The sequence below is a fragment of the Plectrocnemia conspersa genome, unplaced genomic scaffold (genome assembly GCF_051122295.1).
Source record: "Plectrocnemia conspersa isolate PC_06_02 unplaced genomic scaffold, ASM5112229v1 ptg000008l, whole genome shotgun sequence".
Lineage (NCBI taxonomy): Eukaryota > Metazoa > Arthropoda > Insecta > Trichoptera > Polycentropodidae > Plectrocnemia > Plectrocnemia conspersa.
In genome coordinates, this window is record NW_028277172.1 from 3,780,548 (window position 1) to 3,802,992 (window position 22,445).

General features: G+C 30.9%; 3 protein-coding genes across 7 annotated transcripts in view; 2 read left to right on the forward strand and 1 right to left on the reverse strand.

The window, feature by feature from the left end:
- Positions 1–5,089: 5,089 nt before the first annotated feature.
- Positions 5,090–9,218, reverse strand: LOC148232726 (protein mono-ADP-ribosyltransferase PARP16-like). The gene is made up of 7 exons (XM_088190662.1): positions 9,111–9,218; positions 8,647–8,842; positions 8,420–8,575; positions 8,149–8,358; positions 5,661–5,847; positions 5,419–5,595; positions 5,090–5,361 (listed from the first exon to the last, which is right to left on the reverse strand). The coding sequence occupies exons 2-7, from the start codon at positions 8,818–8,820 to the stop codon at positions 5,207–5,209; spliced, it is 1,059 nt and encodes a 352-aa protein (XP_088046788.1). The 5' UTR covers positions 8,821–8,842; positions 9,111–9,218; the 3' UTR covers positions 5,090–5,206.
- A 1,028-nt stretch (positions 9,219–10,246) lies between these two features.
- On the forward strand, positions 10,247–12,723 carry LOC148232727 (U3 small nucleolar ribonucleoprotein MPP10-like). Its single transcript, XM_088189282.1, has 7 exons — positions 10,247–10,428; positions 10,490–10,863; positions 10,932–11,143; positions 11,215–11,408; positions 11,474–12,174; positions 12,248–12,468; positions 12,538–12,723. The coding sequence occupies exons 1-7, from the start codon at positions 10,352–10,354 to the stop codon at positions 12,688–12,690; spliced, it is 1,932 nt and encodes a 643-aa protein (XP_088045408.1). The 5' UTR covers positions 10,247–10,351; the 3' UTR covers positions 12,691–12,723.
- A 2,482-nt stretch (positions 12,724–15,205) lies between these two features.
- Positions 15,206–22,445, forward strand: part of tgo (Aryl hydrocarbon receptor nuclear translocator homolog tgo) — a 137,423-nt gene continuing 130,183 nt past the window's right edge. For all 5 annotated transcript variants that reach the window (XM_088190509.1, XM_088190511.1, XM_088190510.1 and 2 more), the window contains exons 1-2: positions 15,206–15,306; positions 19,624–19,672. Coding sequence is in view for 2 of the 5 variants with exons in the window: in XM_088190507.1 (XP_088046633.1) it covers positions 15,279–15,306; positions 19,624–19,672 (77 nt within the window). In the remaining 3 variants the exon portion in view is untranslated. The remainder of the gene's footprint in view (positions 15,307–19,623; positions 19,673–22,445) is intronic.

Below are 22,445 nucleotides of genomic sequence, written 5' to 3' on the forward strand. Positions count from 1 at the left end.
TGCTGCTCTAAAATGTCCATAAAACTCTATTTGACAGTTGCGAAACGTCCATTTGCTGTTCAAACCCAAACCTAACCTAATAATAGAACTTTCAATAGGTCAAGTCCGAAATACAAACTAAGTCAACTCCTCTCGGAGGAAAATAAGCGGAAGAAAGAGTACAGACAGACATTGCATCTCACATATTGCTCCATAGTGTGTCTACATTTCGATATAACACTATGTTTTAAAAATATAATACCTATCCTTACTGATATTACTATGGACTTCTAATATAAGAAGGTTGATCAAAGTATATTTAAACCGAATTTTGGCCAACAGGAGAGCTCAAAACAATTATCATTTCTCAGAAGTCAAAAATCCACGTCAAAGGCAATAAAATCGTGTCAGCGCCGTTGGCAGCGTTACCACTGCAAATTGAGAAAACGAAAAATAAAAATGCTTACAAAAAATTTAATTGAAAGTAAAATTAAAAAAACATACAGGAAATTATACAAATAATAAAAATAAAGAAGAAGTCAGAAGAAGGCTTGTTCTTGGTTTTACACCTAAAAATTGCACTCCTTGCCCTTTATTGATTTATGGCAAACAAATGTCTATTGGAAAAGCATTTACAGAAATGCATCCTAAATGAATTCCATTTTAAAACCAACACAAAATTTACTACTGAAAGCATTTGAAGTGCTTATGGTAGCGTGTTAAACGTAAGGAAGTGCCAAAAGTGCTCTATAAAATTAAAATGTGGAAATTTTGATTAAAAAAATGAGCTTAAAAGTGGAAGAAATAGCCTACTTGACAAGAGCATTTTGCTGTCCGAAGAATGTCCAGAAGAGTTGCTACTTCCTGGTCAAACACCCAAAGATACCTTCATAAATTAGGAACGAGTTTGGGTTCCGCATGTCTAATTGCACCAAAACAACGCCTCTCGCCCGCCACCATACCGCTAAATTAACAGTCTTGACTGTGAAGTTTTATTGCACCCTCCGTATTCATTATACATATAACTTGTTCAGGTATATGAAACATTTTCTGAGGAATAAAAATATAATTCAAATAAGAAAGTAAAATCAGCACTATATGACTTTTTAACTCAAAACCGAAACAATTTTATAAAAAGATGAAAGAATCTGTAGAAAACGATGGAAATTATATTATATAAAAATGAGTGTAATAAACTGGTCAAAATACTACCTGATGTTTTATTAAATAAAATGACATTTCATCCGGATATTTCTTTATTACATATTTCATTTGTTATTTGTTCGAAAAATAACATTTCAAAAAACAGACAATTGAGAGGTAAGTTGCTCAAAGATAATATTTTGAAACGAAAATTTGAACTTATGGAAACACGTGTTTCACTCATCATTCGTTTGTGAATAAATACAGTTTTACTAATATTGGGCAGTGAGCGTGTATTTTTACTAGTGATTATTATTTACATTCACTGTAACATATGCATAACACAAAAAGCTAGTACCTTTTTAATCAATAATGAAATGAAGCAATTATAAATTTATATAAATTAAAACAATCTAAACGCACAAATATTTATATATTCTTAGAATTAAAAAATAATGATTTAATAGATATTTGTTGTAAGCATTGCCATAATAAATTAGTAGTTTGTTGTGAATATTTTAGAAATGTCTTAATTATGTTGTGTTAAGTGTAAAACTAAACTTGCAATTACATTTTATTGTGTTGTCAAAGCAAAAGGAATTCTGCCAAAAAAACTAAAATTGACGATAAATAAATAAAAAAATCCTTTAAAACTTATTTTATAATTAAAATCTCAAGCCTAAAACTAATAGAATAGTTTATGTTTTTACAATTCTCAAAAAAATATGAACTGGTTTTCATATAATTTTTTTTGTTTTTAATTTTTTTTATACAAGAAAACGTATAATTACGTTTTTTTGAATATGACATTTTAGAATAATTCCCACTGACTACTTATATATTTTCTTAAGAAATGGTATCTTTGATTTGCCCCAAGATATGTTTTTCATAAACCGATAGAGCTGCAGATTGCCAACAAAAGTTTCACCCAGATAACCGATTTTCTTGAATCACATGCTAACCAGTGAAGCGAAAACATATTTATTATGTATACTTTTCATCGTAACGTATATGGGGTGCATATATATTCGTATAGAATCCAACCGCGCATGACGTCACTCGTGCGTCATTCATTGGGGGAAAATCGATCGGCCTGAAAGCCTGCTATGTGGGCGACGAAACATATTTTCGTCTATCTTTTAAAAGTTTCGCACTAAATGAACATATTGTGCATACTCATGGCTCGGAATTGACCACAGCAAACCGGAACTCAGCTCCAATCAGAACTATAAAAATATTAAACTTGAGCTATTAAGCAGTTTACTAATAATACGCTTTAATAAGATAAGAAGCTTTTATTTGTATAAATTTTATATAAGATTTGTTTTTTTACCATTAGGTACAAATATATTCTGTGCTTATCATCTTTGACAGTGAGTATTATTAAAGTTATCTATACAAGAGAAGTTCATTCATAGATAACCTCAAACACTCATATTATTGGAATATATCTAAATATATATATATAATTCCTTGTAACCTATAGAGAAATATCGTCATTGAAATACTACTAAATTTTCAAAACAGTAATGTGATTTATGGCTCATAATAACATATTATCATAAATTGTTTCTTGTTTTGATTAAAAATAATTACTTTACTAAATAAGCTCTCAATAATTTTGTAGCATCCATACTATTTAAATATTGCACCTCACCGAAATACAATAGATAACAAAATAAGAGTTTTTAAAGCTAAAACAAAGCGACAACGGCAAAAGGAGTTCGATGAAAGCTAACGTCATATTCGGCAAAAAAACTACTACACCGAACACGTATTAAAAGGGGATAAGGAATATCAGTGACCGGTAGATAAGACATATTATGAGTCGGTGCACATAACAGGTAAAAAAAAGTATAGATTACGTAGAGCGTTTGACATATGTTACACTTTTTTATAAATAAATTTAATTGCAAATAAGTGATTTGCATGCTCCTCTCGTGACCTTGCGGAAAACATCATTTTTCGAGTCAATATCTGTCATATTCTCACATTTAAATGCACGATCACCGCCTCAATTACATGTTTTGCTATTTATATTGTAAAGTTTTGTTAGACCCAGATTCAACAGCATAATAAAACTGCTAGCTCGATAACTTTGTATTTATCTATTGTTTTCTTAATCATCATCTCTTGAATCGAGAAGTTTATTTCATCGACTTTTACATTAAAGACAAAATAATTAAAATTCGAAATACCTACCCTCATAATCTTATTTTCATAAAAGCGTTGATCTATAAATTCATTAAAAATCACTCGCGTTTATAAGACAGACAAAGAGAAGGGCAAATTTGAGAATTATACTATAGATATGTGTATAAAATTTATTTGATTTATACCAGGGCAATGGAATCGTTGGAAATTTTTCCCGACTCGACTCCGAATTTAAGATATTAAATTTATTTTTAATTATTTTATTTATTTATTTTCATGTAAATAACTACAAAGAAGAAAGAACAAGAAATAATTATAATAATATTTTTTAGGATTAGTGCCGCGCCATAGTGTGTCTACGTGTGACCACCCCAGCCGGTGGCCGGTCGGCTGCTGTTGGGTATTTGATTAAGTACATACTTTATATTATCGACTTAAAATGCATAGCGCACGACAAACAATTAGTGTTGAAAGGTCCTTCTCTGGTTTAAAGTTTATTCTACGAGACAATAGAAATAGTTTAAATGAAAATACATTGAAAGATATTTTAATAATTATTAGTTGCATTTCATAAATTACATTATTATCATACATTATCTACTTCTAGTTCTAATTATTATACCTTCAATTAATTTTTATCATATTATATTATTGTATCAATTCATGTAGATAAGATATTCTAAATTATGTTAGAAAATGAATTTTTAATACAAATAAAAACATTTTGCTGAATTGAAAACTGAAAAAAAAACACTATTTACTCCAGAACGAAAACCGGAACAAAAACCGTAATGAAAAAATAACGGTTCGAAGCTTTGTATTATACTGAAATAGTAATTGTATTCATATATGAAACTATTTAAAACCAATTTATGCTTGAATGATGTTATGTATAGAAATCTAATAATAAGGCTTCCATATTAGATAACAAGACTATTTTCATATTAATAAATACCTAATCCTCACATTCGTGTGGATTATGTATTTACAAACAAGAATGTTATAATTTTAGATATATGTGGAACAGATTAATAAAACAGCTTATGTTTTATTATACTTTTAATATAAATAATTTTATACATCAAAAGTCATTAATGATAATTTAAACAAAGTACATGACACCTGATTTTTTCGGTTTTTCAGACACATTTTCAATGGATCTTTTCGGTAAAAACCATCAGTCATAAGTGATATAAAACGATTCCTTCATAACAATGATTACAAATTATTTATCAAATAGGGAAATGTTTAGACTTGAGTTACTACAATACAATCTAAGTATCAGCGTTACTGTATTATTATATGCTTTAAACACTAAAACATACACTGGTGAGGAAAAAATATTATATCAGAATTAGTCGTGTAAACATCACATAATATTCGAAAGCTCATTGGCAAGACCTACAAATAGATCAAGATACTACAAACAAATATTACATAAAATGCAACAGAATACACTGATGATTGTGCAGTCAATAAAATAATATTTGACTAAATATACATACATAAACTAACAATCTACTAGTCACTAATGAAACATTAATAGTTAATAAAGGATGCTGCATAGTTATTTACTATAAAATAATATTTTTAATATTATCAATTAGTAGGTTATTTATTTGATGATTTAAGTTTAATGTCAATGAAGAGCATTGCAGTAAATGCTTGATCGCGATTAGCAGAAAAACGTTAAAATGTTGGAACATATCTGTTAAATAAAATACACAGCAACCCTTTACAAACTGCTATTGACATTTACATCAAAATATAAGTTACAAGCAACTGTAACAGATCGAAATAAAATTTGTATGGATTTTTATGGCACATACAAAACATGTTTTATTAAAAATAATAAGATATCACAAATGGTAAAAAATTTTAGGTTATCAGTCACATTTAAAATTATTACAGTATAAAATGCAACTTGAAATTAACCAATGATGCTAAGTCTCAGCTTTTTCAGTAGACTTTTATAGAAGTAATAGACCGAGTAGTTGTTTTGTAGTCCGATCATGGTTAATATGAAAACGTAGAAAATCATGATCACCAAGAGTTTGTACTGAGACATCCAACGCCAAATAAAACCTGAAAAATATATGTTATATTTATATGGATTTAATTATATGCTTAATTATGTATTACTTTTTTTGGCCGGATTTGCTCTGAGCTGATTTTTGGATGAAGGCATATCTTTGGCATACACTAGCAGATATCTTACACGTATCAAATCGTTATTGGTTACAATATAATATTTATGAGGTATATCACCTGCCATACTATCATTAGCTCTCTTATTATTACTTGAACTGCTGCTTTCACCTAAAACAATATCCATAGTTAAAATATTTATTTTGTTATCCGAATTGTAATGAATGATTAATTACCATTTGAAAGGTTTGTTTTGTTTTTTTGACTTATTAAACCTTTGGGAGAATCAATCAGTTCGCACAAAGCGATGCACGATAAGTAACGGCCCATTGTACTGCCTTCCCAGTTGAGTCCGATCGGACTGTACGGAAGACTGACGCTTAATTCGGAAGAAAAGTATGTACCGCTGCCGTAGACTTTCTTCTGCAATAATTTTTCACAAATTAATATAAGTATAGTATTTAATACAATTAACTAAATAAATAAATAAAATATGTGAATCTTTCAACTTGAGACTTGATATAATAATTTGCATGATTTACAGGTAAATTACACGCTGATTTAAACTGGATCATTATTATAAAATAACCTTTAGAAATGTGTAAAACGATTTAGGCATCAAAAATTAGCATTTCAGAACACCCAAAATTACCACAAAAAATAACTTCAAATCTTTTATTCAAAAGTTTTGAGACACGTCTATAAAAATTACTAATGGCTTCGCATTGAATAAGCACTGTTGGAACTATCTTTTATAATTACAGAACGACCATATCAAAACAAAAAGGATAAGTGCAGCTAAGCACTCACGCGATTGGCTATCAATTTGCCTTATCTCCCATTCGTTCGAGCTTCCGTAAAGGAAAGATTTGATACTCAATCCCATCACTAATCACTCAACACTGATCGCACTTGAATTACTGTATATCTTTTAGTAGTTCTTTCGAAATATACATCGCACTTTAAACATTCAGGGAGATATATTTATTCGATTTTAATGCCTTAAACAAGAAATGGTTGAAGCAAATAAATCTGGTAGTGAAACCCCTGAATTTTACTATGAAAATCAAATGGTCGCTAAAATTAAGGACAATCCATTATCCGTTATCAAAGAAGCAAGTAACAAAAACAACCCTAAGACCAAGCATTACTTAAAACTAGGTCATATTATCTGTTCAGCGGTACATTTGTTAAATAATAAATTTGAAATTGCTCAAACAAGGGGAAATAATGAAGACAGAGTGAATTGCTGAATCGATTGCATCAATCATTAAAAACATTAATTGTAACATACATATATTTTCATAGGGCAAATTGGTGCACATTTTCATAAGGTAAAAATCAAAATAATTATATTTTTTCCCGCAGACTAGAATGGAATATAGTCGATAATCCTCCATAAAGCCCTGATCTAGCGCTATTAAATTAACGTTTATTTAATCTTTGCAGCATTATTTGATTGGATTTTTATTACCTCTGCAAGAGTGTCTTCCGGGTGACTTTTTATAAGCGAAACCATTGTGGTTTCGGTAGGTAACAAATAATATGTGATAAATTTATTGCAATGGACAGAAAAAAATACTTACATAATAACTGATACATTTTTAGATTTATAAGATAGATCTTCACTATGACAAAAAAAATTATAGCAATTTTTTTCAATAAAATTTTAATCATTTAAATTTAAAAATCCGTATTAAACATGTACTATAGGTAATCATTAATAAAAGTGTTTTCTAAAAATAAAAGCAAAATATCGACAATATCTAAAAATGTATAGCTATTTCATCTTTGTGGCAAAATCAATGTACTAGTACACATTTATAACCATTTATCACCCCTAAATAATGTATTGTATTTAGGTAAGAAATAATGTCAATATTTCTCTCGCAAATAGTGTTTCATGTTTTTTAATAAAAAAATCATCGGCGATCAATTGTAGAATCGGTGAACTTTCCATTTGTCGAATTTTGGGTTGGTGAATATTCCATTTCATAAATTTACTAGTCCGTCATGCTTTAATAGTGCATCCTAATTGATCTAAATAAGTTATTTCTTCCATTCGTCCAAGCTGCTCGCAGGAAATGTATAAAAGGGTTCGCAAGAACTCAAGACACTAACATCAGCTCTTCATCAATTATTCTGCTACACTATTTCAAGCAAAGATAAATTGATATAAAAGGGATAATAGCAGACATTGTGTCGTAACTAAAAGTCGTGTTAGCAAAACGGAACTCAAAATAAATATAAAAAACAATGGTATAATTTTTGAAATGCTTTCAATTTTTCCCTAAGAAGAAATAACAATACAGTAAGCACAGACAAACAATTGCAGAACAAAAACACCAAATATACAAAGGATGTTATAATCTGTGAATATTGGTGTTTGTAAATGACAAAATTAAATTGCATTCCGCAGGCAAGTTCCAAACCTACTAGTACATATTTTTCTATATATTTGTTAAAAAAAAGCCTCACTTAGACCCAAATGGCCGAAATAATAACGAATAGCAAAAGTCCTGCCTCTCTGTGGACAATTTTATATAAAAGCACGTTTGCTATTTAAAGACATACTCAAATTTGGCATTCAATCATTACACAATCTTGAGATTCGTAATACGATCACTTCTGATCTGATTCAAAGTCTATCAGTTATTGAATACAATATATAATTATAAGTACTGTTGAACCAATACAATTATGCGAGTCTCTTATTTTATTTACCTTATTACGATGCTGCTGCAGACCGTGGTGTATAATAGAATGAAAGTTTTCCAATCTACTTCCATGATAAGCATAAAGCGTACTTTGATCTTTAGTCAGACTCTTCCATTTACACTCTGCCTGAGATGTCGGCGTACAAACAACTTCAAAAATGAATTGAGGCTTTGAAACTTCAATTTCCGAAGGCGCTTTATTCAGAATCGACTCAAACTAAAAGAAAATTTAATGAGTATTAAATTAAAATATTGAATTAACAATAAACTAATCGTACCATATCAGTAGGAACAACAGCCAAATTTGGTTCAGACAATTCAATGAGAATATAATGCAACAGATTGATAACGTCCTTGTTCATATCCAAATACGTCGGATCGTCCAATCGTTCCATAAGAATCGGAATCGGCGGAATTTGCTTTAAAATATTCATCTGAAACAATACATTAAATAAAATCGTATAGAAAAAATATTAAATATTATATAAATTAACTATACAATTACCAGAGTTTCGTATTGTTTGCCGTTGGCATTCGAAAAAGCTGGTGGAAATGGTCTGAGGCAAGAGTCTCGTCGATATGAATTTAAAGCCGTTGCGAAAAGGCATATTCGAAGCTCTGCTCCGTGTCTGCCGTTGTGTAGGGCATCTCGCACAGCGTTTGCAATCCGAGTTGACATTATTAAGTATATCCGCAATAATCTAAAATGGACATAATGTAGGAAGATAATTTGTGATTACAATTGACTTCTTATAAATATAAAAACGTGTACTTTTGTTGACTAATATTTAATATCAATGTGATAAGCGATACACAGTTAGGCAAAAATATGTTAAAATTGATATATCGTTTGATAATTGACAATTAGTAAAAACATGTTTTGTTGATACAAGTTTATATTATACATTCAAACTTAGATTAAATGTTTACTTCAAAGAAAAATAATTAAAATGATAAGTTTTTAATAACCTTTACTAGACGAAACGCAATGAGTTGTGCGCAATTTGCGATTTATCCATTGGTCCACATCCCCGCAGTGACATTGACAGCTCATAAGATTTTTGTGTTGCCAGCACTAATAATATTTAAATACAACTTATATATGAATACTAAGATATTCATCTTCATTTTTTTTAATATCCAACCACTTCAATCTTTCAATTATACTTCTACAACTAGTAAATCTATTTTTATTTAAAACTACTCTCATTGTCTAAATTTGTAATTTTTGCATCTTGTGAAATATACTTTAACTAAATTCATTAAATCGTCAGTTGGTATTGTCTTTAGATTGCTGTAAAAACGACTACTGTAACAAAAATAACTTGAAATTATTTGTATGGTCGGGAGTACATTCTCTGATATGAAATATATAGAAACTGTACTTTGGATCCTACTCTTCAAAATATAATTTGCATAAAAGAAATTGAAAAAAACAGGTAGATAGAACATTCCAGAAGAAGTTTTACAGTTCCAAATCTGATATTAATAAATTTATATATAATGATCTATTTATGGCAATTGCTAAATAATGATAATAAATATTATCGCTTGACGATTGACAATCGCGATTGACCGTCTCGGGGACCCTTTACATAAGTATTATGCATGATATGAAATATAATATAAAATACTTGTTCTAATTGTAACATAATTTATGTATAATGTAGGGGGGAGTGTAGGTTTGGAATCGGGCTCTGAATATTTGTATATATATAGGGCTCTCCAAAATTTGTAACGGTTCAGCCCCCTGTCGAAGTAAATCTGCCATTGGCTACTACAATATAATGCAACAAAACATATAATAAAATAGTGGAGTAAATTCTTAGTATGGTTTACTGTGCAACTTAAGAGCCGTCGTTGTTTTTAATACTAAAATATAATGTAAACACTACTATAATATTCTAAATTGTGCTTGATGACTTACACAAAAAATGATAGAAAATATTATAACTCTTAAAAATTATTGAAATTCAATGCACCGACACGCCAAAATGTTACGATAAGACAATTTCATAATAACATGATTTTTAGTTATAATTATTTAGGAAATTATGAAATTAATTAAAATGTTTACGTTAAAAGTTTAATGGTCATTATTTTACGTGTTACGATCGTGTTGTCAAAGTAAAGGCATGCGATGTCCTCACGTGTAGCGCATGTGGATTTTATGTCAATTTAATGTGTGATTTCATTGGATAAACATCAAAATGGAGGCTAAAGACATTTTACTGACATCCATAGAAAAGTTCGACAAACTTACTTCGCGGCCCGAAGATTATTTGAGGTTAGTTGTGCTATAATCATATCATCCGCCATAAAAACGTAATATAATTATTTTATTACAGTGTACAGGACGATCTTTGCAACTCTGTTAAAGCTTTAGCTAAGAACATTTACGACTTTTCTAAAAAAGAAGAAATTAAACTGAAAACCACTACTGCTCTTCCCCAACTTATTATTCAAGATTTCGACGAAGAACAGATTTGGCAAGAATTAGAATTACAGAATGAAGACAAATGGACAGACACGCTTACGAATGTATCTAGATTTTTAAGCAACAATGTCGATTTTAAAATTCCTATAAAAATAGTGGAAGATGAACCCGATGATGGTATACATTCGTTTGAAGAAGAGGATGAAAATGAAGAAGAACAAGTTTCGAGTGTTGAAGAATTAAAAATAAATGGTACAGATCGTCAAGATAAGACTGAGGCCAAAAGTGTGTATTTTTAATTTTATTTTTTGCTATAAACTAATATTCAATACATTTTATATGCTGAATTTTAGGCTCGAAAAATAAAAAAGTTAAAGAAACAGTAGTAGACGATCAATTCTTCAGATTGAGGGAAATGGAAGAGTTTTTAAATGCTGAAGATAAAGTTGAAATGATGAAAGGAAAGAAGTCTATGAAGAAATCCAAATCTGAAGAAAGCGATGAAGACGAAGAAGAAGAAATAGATCTCTTTCAAGGATGGGAATCAGAAGAGGGTGATGATTCGGTTTGTATATTTTTATATCATTTTTAAAAAAAAAATTAAAAATACTTATAAATTATCAAATAAATATTTAGGACGAAGAAAATGGTATAAACCCGAAATATGCTGGTTTCTTTGATAAGACATCAGACGATGAAGGCGATAAGAATAATAAAAAATCTGACGATGAATCAGATGATTTAGAAAAGAGTCAATCAAACGATGAAAGTGAATATGATTCAGAAATCGATTTACAAGATAGCAATATTGGTAAAAAGAAGAAAGTCAGGTATGTACTTTATCCCCGTGTGTATCGTTTATTTTCTATATAATATGCTATTAAAATATTTTTAGTTTTAATATTCCTCAACCCGCATCCGACGATTCTGATTCCGATCTAGAAATAGAATCATCAAATAAAAACGAAGCCGAAAAGATTTTATCGCAATATGAATTAAGACAACAGAGATTAAAAAAAAAGATCGGTCATCTTGAAAATACATTACTGGAAGATAAACCTTGGACCATGAAAGGAGAAATAGATGCGAATAGTAGACCTCAAAACTCTTTGTTAGAGGAAGTTGTCGATTTTGATATTTCTAGTCGGCCGGCTCCTATAATAACCGAAGAGACGACTTTGAAGCTGCAAGATATAATTATACAAAGAATTAAAGACAAAACTTGGGACGACGTCGAGCGAAAAAATAAGCCTACTCAAGAAGTTCACGAGTTCAAGAAGCAATTGGTTTTGGATCAAGAAAAGAGTAAACTTTCACTCGCTCAAGTTTACGAAAAAGAATATATTAAACAGCGCGAAGCTCTCGATCCTAATGCTGAAGAAAAGGAAGAAGAAGAACCTAAAGAGCATACTGAAATTCGTAAAATAATGACGAACCTATTTGAAAAATTAAACGCTTTATCTAATTTCCATTATACTCCTAAAGTAGCAGTGGCCGAAGTTAGAATAATTAGTAATATGCCAGCGATTACTATGGAAGAAGTGGCACCTGTGATGGCCAGCGATGCCGCACTATTAGCTCCTGAAGAAATTAAACGTCCGTTTATATTTAAAATCATAAATATAGTGTTTTTAAACAATACAAAAAGATATCAATAATATTTTTACAGGTAAACCTAAAGGAGATATCATCGGCAAATCGGAACGAACGGACACTGATAAGAATCGTGAACGAAGACAGAAAAAGACACGTCAAAGGGAGAAAGAAAAGGAAAAGCAGAAGCGTGAAAAACTAGTTAACAAATTAAACCCCGGTCTTGGGAATAAATACAGCAAAGAAAAAGTTTCAAGACTTCTCGATAAAGTTACAAAGGATCGTAATGTGGATAAGGTATTTATATTTTTTTTATTTATATAATATTAGATTCGTATTATACTACTAATAATTACTATATTTTAGATGGAAATATCCAACGATAAGACTAATTTAACCTCGTCTACAGCTTTCTTTAGTCAGTTGCAAGATGAAGTTCAAAATACAATTAAATCAAAGTTAAAAATGAATAACAAGAATAATAAAAAATCAATATCTGCCAAACAATTAAAACTGTAATTTTAACAAAATAAACACATAATATTGTTTTCACTACATGTTTTATTTTATGTTAAAAATACGTAACAATGCTGTTTATAAGAAACTTTTTTTAAGATGTGTCCTACCACTTTTAGCGTAGTATACTATAGATTTTTCTCACTACTTTGTGTGTATATGATCTTATTATGAAGTATGAAGTTTATAAAGTTAAAGATTATCAAAGCTAATTTTAATCAAGTAAGTAGACTTTTTTTGTATTGACGAAGTAAACAGGAAGTGAACTGAAAAAGACAACTATTTGTGAAAAATGTATATTTTTAAATTGTTTACTCATGTATAAATATTATTAAAACAATAATAATAAAAAAAAACTAGGGAAAATAAAAAGGAACAATAAGAAAAATAATATAAACACGTTTCATCTGTGTCTTCGATTTTATGTATTGACGGAAAGGAAGTAATAGGAAAAAATTGAAAAACGATTATTCTCATAAACATTGCTGTACAAGGATTATTTGAGTCGATTTGTGTCTAAATAATGGTAAATCCTATTTGTTCCTAGACGTGGACAGGGTTTGTCAATGGGATTGTTTCAGAGTAATTTATTTTCTGAAGGATACATCTATTTCAAATTTTGTTATCCTTCACTAAAATAGGGAAGTCTAGGAAACTTATCGCTGACAATTCACCGCTAGCAATTAATCACTAGCCGTTACCCCAGTGTCAATTGATCGCATAAACAATTTATAGCCTACAAATGATCGCTAGCATATTTTACCGTTCAGAAGCAATGAGATGTTATTATACAAACTTGTATAATTATTAGTTGGCATTGTATCAAGCTTAATTTTTTAATCAAGACGTATTTTAACAGGTTTAAATTATATGCTGTTCTAAAATGTTTATGAAATGCAATTTGATAGTTTCGAAACTTTCATTTGCTGTTCAAACCCAAACCTAACCTTAACGAATTAAACTAATGCAAGTTCAAAAACCATAATTAGTTTTAAAACTTTCATTAGGTTTGAACAGCAAATAAACGTTAAACAAATGTAGCAGTGAACTTATATTTTCAATAGTATAAATATAATTTTACTAACTAGGCCAGTTAAAATCTGTCAAATAATAGTTTTATAATTTCACTGGGTAATATAGTGATAGTAAAAATAACACCTATAGAAAAACCTTATTTTCAATTTAAAATGACCAATTAATTATATGTATTGCCTAACTATAAAATAACTAGCAATCATTTGTAGACTAAATTGTTTATGCGATCAATTGCTGCCGCGGTAAGCTACTAGCGATTAATTGTTATCGGTGAATTGCAAGCAAAAAAAATTCCGGACCCCAAAATAGAGGTGTCACCGATGTTATATTCTATAAAAATAGACCCTTTTGTATTGCGAGTAATATGTAAAGTAATATGAACAAAAGTATCGCATGTGAAAGGCTTGGACATTTTTACAAGTAAAGGTTCAATAAAAAGATTTTTTTCATTAGAAATGTATTTTTTTATTCGCTATTACGCTATTTTTAGACTAATGCATTAAGTTAATTACATACAATATAAAAGGGTCTCATTCTATCTAAAATCTAAAGATGATTCGTTCCAGTGTATATAAATATTTCAAAATAATTTTGTGTAAGTTTTGGTAATAAAATTAGGCGTGCGTCATTGCATTATTTGGCTGATTTGAATAAAAACAATTTGGCACTTTTATATTTATTTCTCCCTTTTAAATACATAAAAACTTTGATTTATGTTGTCAATTTAAATATAAAATTCACCTACCCTTAACTCTGCCATTGCATTACTGATAATTGTGATCGATTCGAAAACTGACTATTCATTATATGAAGAAGATATTGATTTGATGAACAATTTATTTTTTATGATGTTTTAATTAGCTGCATGCTTTGCAAGTAATCACGACTATCGAGACTATTGTGACCCACATAAAAGTGTTTATGATTTTGTAGCAGTTCAATGGTCTGCCTGTGAATTTATTAAATTATCGACTTTTAATTGGACAATCTCTATTGTCCAATTAAAACTTTATAAACCGCAATTGATACTTGTTAACTTTCACGCGCCCATGCTATACCGTTTTGTCAGAGAATTTCGCAAGAGAGAGATGGTGAGTATATCGGACGGAGAAACCTTTTCTTTCGCACGGATTCGCTTGTACGTGTGCAAGCGAGATGCACAACAGCGTGTGACAGACGAGAGAGCTAGGGCAGGGTGCCTCACGCTCTGTTCTCAAGTGCGCACACTAGCGCATACATTCACAAGCTAAACTCAAACAATTTTGTTTTATTCTAGTCACTTTATTGCTTAGCATGTCAAATATGTATAGAGTATATTTTTTAATTGCAGGAGATAAGTGTTTTTTGTATTTTTAGAAATAAATTTTTAATCGTTATCTTTAAAAGAATATTGAGACAAATGCAAGCATTTTAACTCGTATTTATATTATATTTTGAAAGTGCATGCTCAAATTTTGTTGTGTTATTGCCTTTGAAAGCGAGAGGGTGTGTGTGTGCGTGCAAGATGGCGGCAGCTAGGTTGTAAACAGTCGCCTTGTCAGTGACAGCCGCGGCTCATGTCGGCCGTGGCGAGTGGATATCCAGGTGAGCCGCCGAAGACCCGAGAAGCCCCCGAGGACCTCTCATCCCCGAAACTTCCATCGCACGTCTCCGAAAGTAGCTTATCCGTCATCCAGCGCCGCCTCGAACGGCACCTCGGCTTGCTCCTTTCTTCCTTTCCTGCGGCGTCGAAACGAACCCGTTCCTCGTTCGGATGAGCCCTCGATAATCAACGATTCAAAACCGCTAAGTTATAATCGGTAAATCTGCGACATGAAAATAGGTACACAAGTACACCTTTCATCAAATAGAATGTGTCAAGGTCAACGCAAGTATATTTGGCGCTCATTGTTCAGAACGATTCGTCATGTTTTTATGTATCATTTTTAATAAACGTGTAAAGTGTAATACTCCAGTGCTGAGTTTATGTTTGATCAATATATTAAGTCTTGAAAACAAAATTCTTCACATATCGTTATTAATCTTGTAAGTAAGTACTTCACAGGTCATTGAATCGCTGCAATCCTTCCGTCTAGAGAGACGAAGTATGTCTAGAAGATGGTTGCCTATTGCAGATGTACCTTTGGCTATGTGAATGTAATGAATCATCATGAAATTATGAATAAAAATATTCTATGTTGGCTCCAAAAAAGGTAACAGATGATCAGAATCATTTTTTTCAGTCACTATTTATAATATATTCTCTGTATTTTAACCTCAAGGTCAGTTTTATGTTGACAGATGACCAGCATAATAATACATGGTCATTATCACGGTGTTTTAGGACCAACTTGTTTGGTTGGGCTCACACCATTGTCAGATGTCAACACAACAAGCCAAGCGTGTTCTGCCGTCGCCACTCTGTCGTTAATCATGCTTCGTTTGTCGCTATGAATACCTTGGTGTCCTACATTCAATTAAATAGATTCGTTGAGAGTTATTCATGGGGTGTTCAATGTTCTGATCAATAATCACACACCTAATTATTTCAAAAATAAATTATTTTTTGCCATTTATGTTTATAAATATTATAATATTTTTTAATTCACATGATCGTCCTATATTTTAATTCTGATCGTCCTTTATTTTTATTCTTACCATTTGATATTTATTCTGACCCTAAATAATATAATTATTACTGTTTATTATTTTAATTCTGATCGTTTTGTATTTTTATCATATACTATTTTTATGTTCTAACAATTTTCTATTTATTCTGACCATTTAATTTGTTACCATATGAAACCGTGTCTATCATCCGAACCGTACTTCATATCTGATTTTGTTAGAAATATTTAAAAACCTTGTATAGTACAGTGTTAATCTTTTTTTGCAGACTTCTGTGTTCCCAGATGATTGAAAACACACAAAAGTAACTCCCGTTTATAAAAAATAAAGACGATGAATCTGAATGACTACAGATATTTAGCTTTGTTGTCAGAGTCGACTAAATAATTCTACATAGATATTTTTTCAATACAAGTTGTGATAATGAATATTTATACATATCTATTATTGCTGTAGTACTACAAGTAGTCTTCTAAATTTCGTCTCGGCATAGCTCCGCTTTGTGCAAGTTTGGCTGAACTCTCATATATTCCAAGTCGGAAGCAAAACGGTGGTTCTGTGTTAAATTCTGACTGAAATAAATTCAGTATGATTGTGTTCAATTTATGTAACCCTTGATATTAGGGAGGAAGTTCAGCGTCCTTCCAGTTATCCATTGTAGTCAACGAGATGATTCGAAATGGAAACACTATTTGTTACTACTAGGGATTGCAATACCGATATTGTGGCAAAAATCGTCCTTTAGTACTACCGGTATAACCTAAGTAGTGTTATCGGCGTAATCGTAACTGACAAAAAATTATTAGTAATATAGGAATATATTTTATTAAAATAAATTGGCTAATGATGCTCTGGTCCCCGGTATAAGAACTTAGTAAGCAACCAGAAACTATTGATGAAAAGATGATGTTTCCTAGACTTATTGTTCCAAAAGAAGAAAGATTTGCCGTTCTTATTTTCAAAAATATTTTTTTCTCAACAATAATTAACGAATGTTGGTCAAGAAATAAATATAATGAAAAGATTTTGTACACTTATTGATATTTCTTGGTACTCGAAGACAATCAAGGATCAGTGTATAAAGTATTTTTAGAAGAACCTGAATGTAAGCACGGCAATAGTTTCTACATCTTCATTCAATATCTTCAAAGAAAATGTTCCGACCCTTGAATTTTTTCGCAAAATTCGTAAGCATTTAGTTTGACTTAATGAATGAACATCTATCAAATTAGTTGACTAAAGAACGTTTAAAGATAATAAATATGACAGGTATAGTTGTAGTTTAATTGTAATGTAATAAAAAAACAATTCAAAATCAAAAGAAATTGCAAATTACAAATTAATTAAAATAATAATACTGTCAATACCGGTATTGACTATTTTCTCTCTATAATACCGTTATTTTAAATTTCGGTAATATAGCAAACCCTAGTTACTGGATAATAAATATCTAGTTAGACTATCCGTGTATCATGATTCAAAAATCAGTAGAATTCGCAGTGACATAATTTCAATGTAGATATGCATGATATCTTTTGTATTTGGCACTGCCCATTCAGCTTTGTTCATGTATTTTTTGCAAATGGTTTAAACCTTAGAAAGGTTGTCCGCTGAAATATGCGATTGTTTGTATAATGCCGACAAAAGAAATCTTTAAATAAAGCAATTAGTTTTATAAGCATATCCTCATGAAAATTCCGTTTCAACCATACTGTACTGTTTAGATTATTGTCCTCCGAAAAAAAACAATGAATGAATTAAGAAAATTTTAACTGAAAATCTAAAATCATAACCTTAGATCGAAAAAACATAACACAAAAATAATGCTATTCTAGCAATAACCAGTCAATCAATACTTTATGTGTGAATAATTTACCATCTGTTCCAAATCTGCGATGACTGATCAAAAACAAATAGAATATGTTTGTTATTCTGCAATATTATATTTATTTATTCAAAACAAACCCCTTCTGAGTCAATACCGTGCTGGAGACGATCATAGAAAATTTTGAAATATCTTTTGTAAAGAAAATCAGGAATTTTCCAGAATGCCTCAGTTTAACCCTTTCGGACGCCATCAATGGTATCAAAACATTTTCCCTTCAACGCCAAATTAATTTTTGGGAATAGCCAAAAGTCACGGGGAGTAAAACAGATAAATACGTAAGGTGACTGAGCGCTACGATGCCTTTATAGCCAAATAATTTGCGTACAATGCGCTGGTGCATTACCATGCAACAACGATCAACTGCCTAAGGCCGGTTTCACACGTGCCGGATGGATTCACCCGGCACTGGGCCGGCGCCGTGTAGTGGGGATGGTGTTGTATGGGCTAGTACCTACCATTTCAGACGTGCCGGACGAATCCATCTGGCGCCGGCCCGACGCTGCCCATACAACACCAGCTCCACTACACGGCGCCGGGCAAATCCATCCGGCACGTGTGAAACTACACTTAGGCTCGGTATTCTGGTCGAACCAAAAGAGCTAGCGCCAAAAACATTTCAGTGGTGAATGTCAGAACCTAGAGTCTAGGTTCTGACTTGTGTTTTTTATGTGTTTTGTAGATCTAGATCCTAGAGTCTAGGACCTAGACCTACAAAACACATGCCTAACTAAGAGATTATGCTACTAGAACCGGAGATATTAATAATATAACTAATCCTCGCACATTTAAGACAGACGGTATACATGATTGTAAAGGAAAATATGTTAATATTTCCGATTCACAGCATAGCGAGAAGTATGCCTATGAATTTTTGGAATATATACATTTAGATTATGAATGAGGTTCGAACATTTTCATATCATTGTTGAATAGTAGATGAAAGAACAGACATTTCTGTAGAAAATTTATTATTTAAGACTTATTATCTGCTCAGTAATGATCAATCATGACTCAAAAGCATTGAAGGCTCATGTTAGCAACTATTTCAAACTTACTACTACATCTATGTCATCTGCATAATCGGAAGATTTGTATTGATTTTTTATATGTGAAAATATATTTTCACTAGAATATCAGTGAAATCATATCGTTGATAAAATCACATATTTCTACTAGTGAAAATATATTTAATCTAACAGGTGAAATAATACACTGCTTTATGTATTTACCTACAATTTTTTTCCATAGTGTTGTAAGCGGCTGACTTTAATGTTGGATGGTAGTTTATAAGCCATATTTAATACCTATATGTGTATAATACATTATGTATCCCATATTATCTGTCTACGCCTTTAATAATTTGTTATTTTTTGAGATTGTATTAATTATATATTTTTATTTTTCAGGGATAGACCCAGCTAAGGTCATCCATAAACGTGGCGCTGGGAGCATAGGGTATGTTTCAAAATAGTCTATATATTATTTATAGATCGGTATTGGAAAAAGTGGTATGTAAGCCATGTTATCTGGCTGTCGACCATTTGTTAGGTTCATCCATTAAAACGAGAGTTCCCAATTTAAACAGTGACTAACATATAACAAAAACTGATATAATTTTAAAGAAATCCTTTAAAATCATATTTCTATTAAAACGAAATAAATTTTTAACAATCTTATTCGATAATCTCTTATCCTTGAATTGAGATTTGTGGGTATTTGCTGTTTAACCCATATTTTTCTAAGCAAATAGCTCCTAGAATTAAAATACTTTCGGTAAGGTGTGTGATTAAGAAATAATAATTCTGTATATAGAAAGTCCAGGAAGTCGGATTTATGTTAACCATATGTAATTAATCGAGTCTGATTAATGTTTTCATGTATGGTCATGTCAATTTAAATTCCCCTGAAGTCATAAATATGTCTTCATACAGGTGATTTTCCTGTCTTAAATTATATTGTTTTCTCATGCTACAACTCGTTGCATTTACGGTAATTTTATATCTTTGAAATATTAATAAGTCAACAAAATCTATCTCATGGCGTGGATTTGGTCAGTTGTTGATTTATCAAGTCTAATTCTCACCATAGAGCTTTATAATATTACCCGTATTCAGATAAACCTGCTGTTTTTGTTCCCATTTGTATCGTAAGCGTTAACATTTACCATAGTTACTGTTTTTTCTAAATATTTTCATCTGTCGTTATATATATGTTTTAGATACTCCACTCGCTACATTGCGACGTAAAACTGCCCATTCACATCTCAATTCAATCCATGTCTCATTGAGCAGCCATCCTTATGACTTATTTGTTGGCATGGTGGATTGGTAATTTATGCCGAGAATAATTTAAATGAGCAATGTATAAAATAATTGTTCCATAAAATGAATTGTTTGTGCATTATTGTAGGACAGATTAGGCATAAGCGAGTATTGATCAGAACAGTGAACACTTTTCTGAAGATTTACCTTACATAAATGCAAAAAAAAGTATTTATTTAAATGCACGTATCTCTCAAAATAATTTCCTGTTATATAGTACTCATTAAAACCACTTGAAGCGAAATGGTAAATCACTAGAAATCAATCCTTCCAACATACCGCATTCCATTGCACAGTTTTAGTGGAACTCTTCAGCAGCATACTGGTATCATCTCCCAAATCAATGCATAGATGCTTCGATTTTATATAGATTGCCACAAGTTTTACTTCATTTTAAAGCCATTTGTTTTTAGATAATCATTTAAATTATCAAAATTATAAAAGTTGTGTTACCCTATATATTCACAGTGGTTTTGTAAATTAATTAGCTAGGCAGACAAATAGATATTTAAACAAAACTTGTTAGTTTATCGACTTTATTGTCTCACTAAGGCCAAGAATGCAGAACCATGACCCCCAAGTCTATGTGTGGGATCGCCATCCATCCCCCATGTCTGACAAAGCAAGACACAGCTCCCTTTGTCTGTGCTGAATGATAGCCTCTTGTAGCGAGTGAAGTTCTCAAAAGGCAGTCGCTGCATCAACCGCCCCCCACCGCCACTGACTGATAACGTTCGATGGCACTCCTCTCGGCGAGTACCTAGCTTGTTTTCACATATGAATATGTCGCCGTGGTCTCTCCTCCATTGATTTTCCTCAGATACGCTCACTTGAATCAGTTCTTATTATACTTGGTACGAAGAGGGTGCATCTTCTCGCTTTTTTCACCCCTCATATATAATATAATGATCCAATGCCAATGTGTTTGTTTGTATTCTGTCCCATCAGCAACAATATAATAAATAGAGGAAAATTTTACTTCATTTATATAACTTGCTATCGTTGATTTGTGAATGAGTAAAATACTAGTTTGAAAATATATATGCATTATAATCATGGTACGATCAACATACTCTGATTCTTTGTTCCAATTTTATATTTAAATAGACGTTAGGTTATACAATTTCAATATTGTTCGGAATATATCTGGCTTTGTCCGTGTTTCATTTAAACGTTACACAATGTTTTTTTTTTCAATTATTTTCATCAGACAGCAAATTGGCAACAATTTTACTATTAGAGAAGCATTCATCTACCAAATTAATTCCCTATTAATTATAATTCGTTTAAAGTAAATATGCGAATCGCTAATCAATGAGGTTTTTGCTTTTAAACTTGCAGTAAGGATCATTACACATACAAATATGTATGTGTTTAATACCTCTAGGTTCCATTACATGGTTTTTCTTGGAAAAATTAGTTGTTTTTCTTTGTGTATAAAACTGCAATATATTTTATTATTTTTTAAATATATTTTTTATATAGACATATTTCTGCACCTCGTCGCACACGTTTGTTTACTGCCATTATATTCTTTACTCTGTGGTTACCATACAGTTGTTTTCGCTGCTGTTTTTTTGGCGTTGATCTAGGGGCGTCATTTGGGGGCATTTGTCTCCCCCTTGAATTTAGCCAAAAAATGCATGTCATTTAATTAAATATTATGAATCTTAATGAAATAGAAATATTAAAAAAAATTAGAAAAAGCTGAAATGACGTTTCTGATTCTAAACCAGAAATTCTTTGGTTATTCCTCAAAGAAAATATAAAACAAAACAGTCGAATCTATCCCGAAAATATTTTTTTAAATATGTCATTTCTGTGAATTCATATCGGAATACATTTTCACCGGTAGATTTATATTTTTACCACTGAAAACGTAATTTAGAAAGTTCTAAATTACGTTA

Bases quoted from the DNA above. Each gene is read 5' to 3' on its own strand.
- LOC148232726 (XM_088190662.1), bottom strand. From the start codon at position 8,820: ATGTCAACTCGGATTGCAAACGCTGTGCGAGATGCCCTACACAACGGC. The intron at 8,359-8,419 runs GTACGATTAGTT...ATTTTCTTTTAG, and splicing joins CTGTTGTTCCTACTGATATG to TTTGAGTCGATTCTGAATAA. The intron at 5,848-8,148 runs GTAAATAAAATA...AAATTATTGCAG, and splicing joins TGCAGCAGCATCGTAATAAG to AAGAAAGTCTACGGCAGCGG.
- LOC148232727 (XM_088189282.1), top strand. From the start codon at position 10,352: ATGGAGGCTAAAGACATTTTACTGACATCCATAGAAAAGTTCGACAAA. The intron at 10,864-10,931 runs GTGTGTATTTTT...GCTGAATTTTAG, and splicing joins AGATAAGACTGAGGCCAAAA to GCTCGAAAAATAAAAAAGTT. The intron at 12,469-12,537 runs GTATTTATATTT...ACTATATTTTAG, and splicing joins AGGATCGTAATGTGGATAAG to ATGGAAATATCCAACGATAA.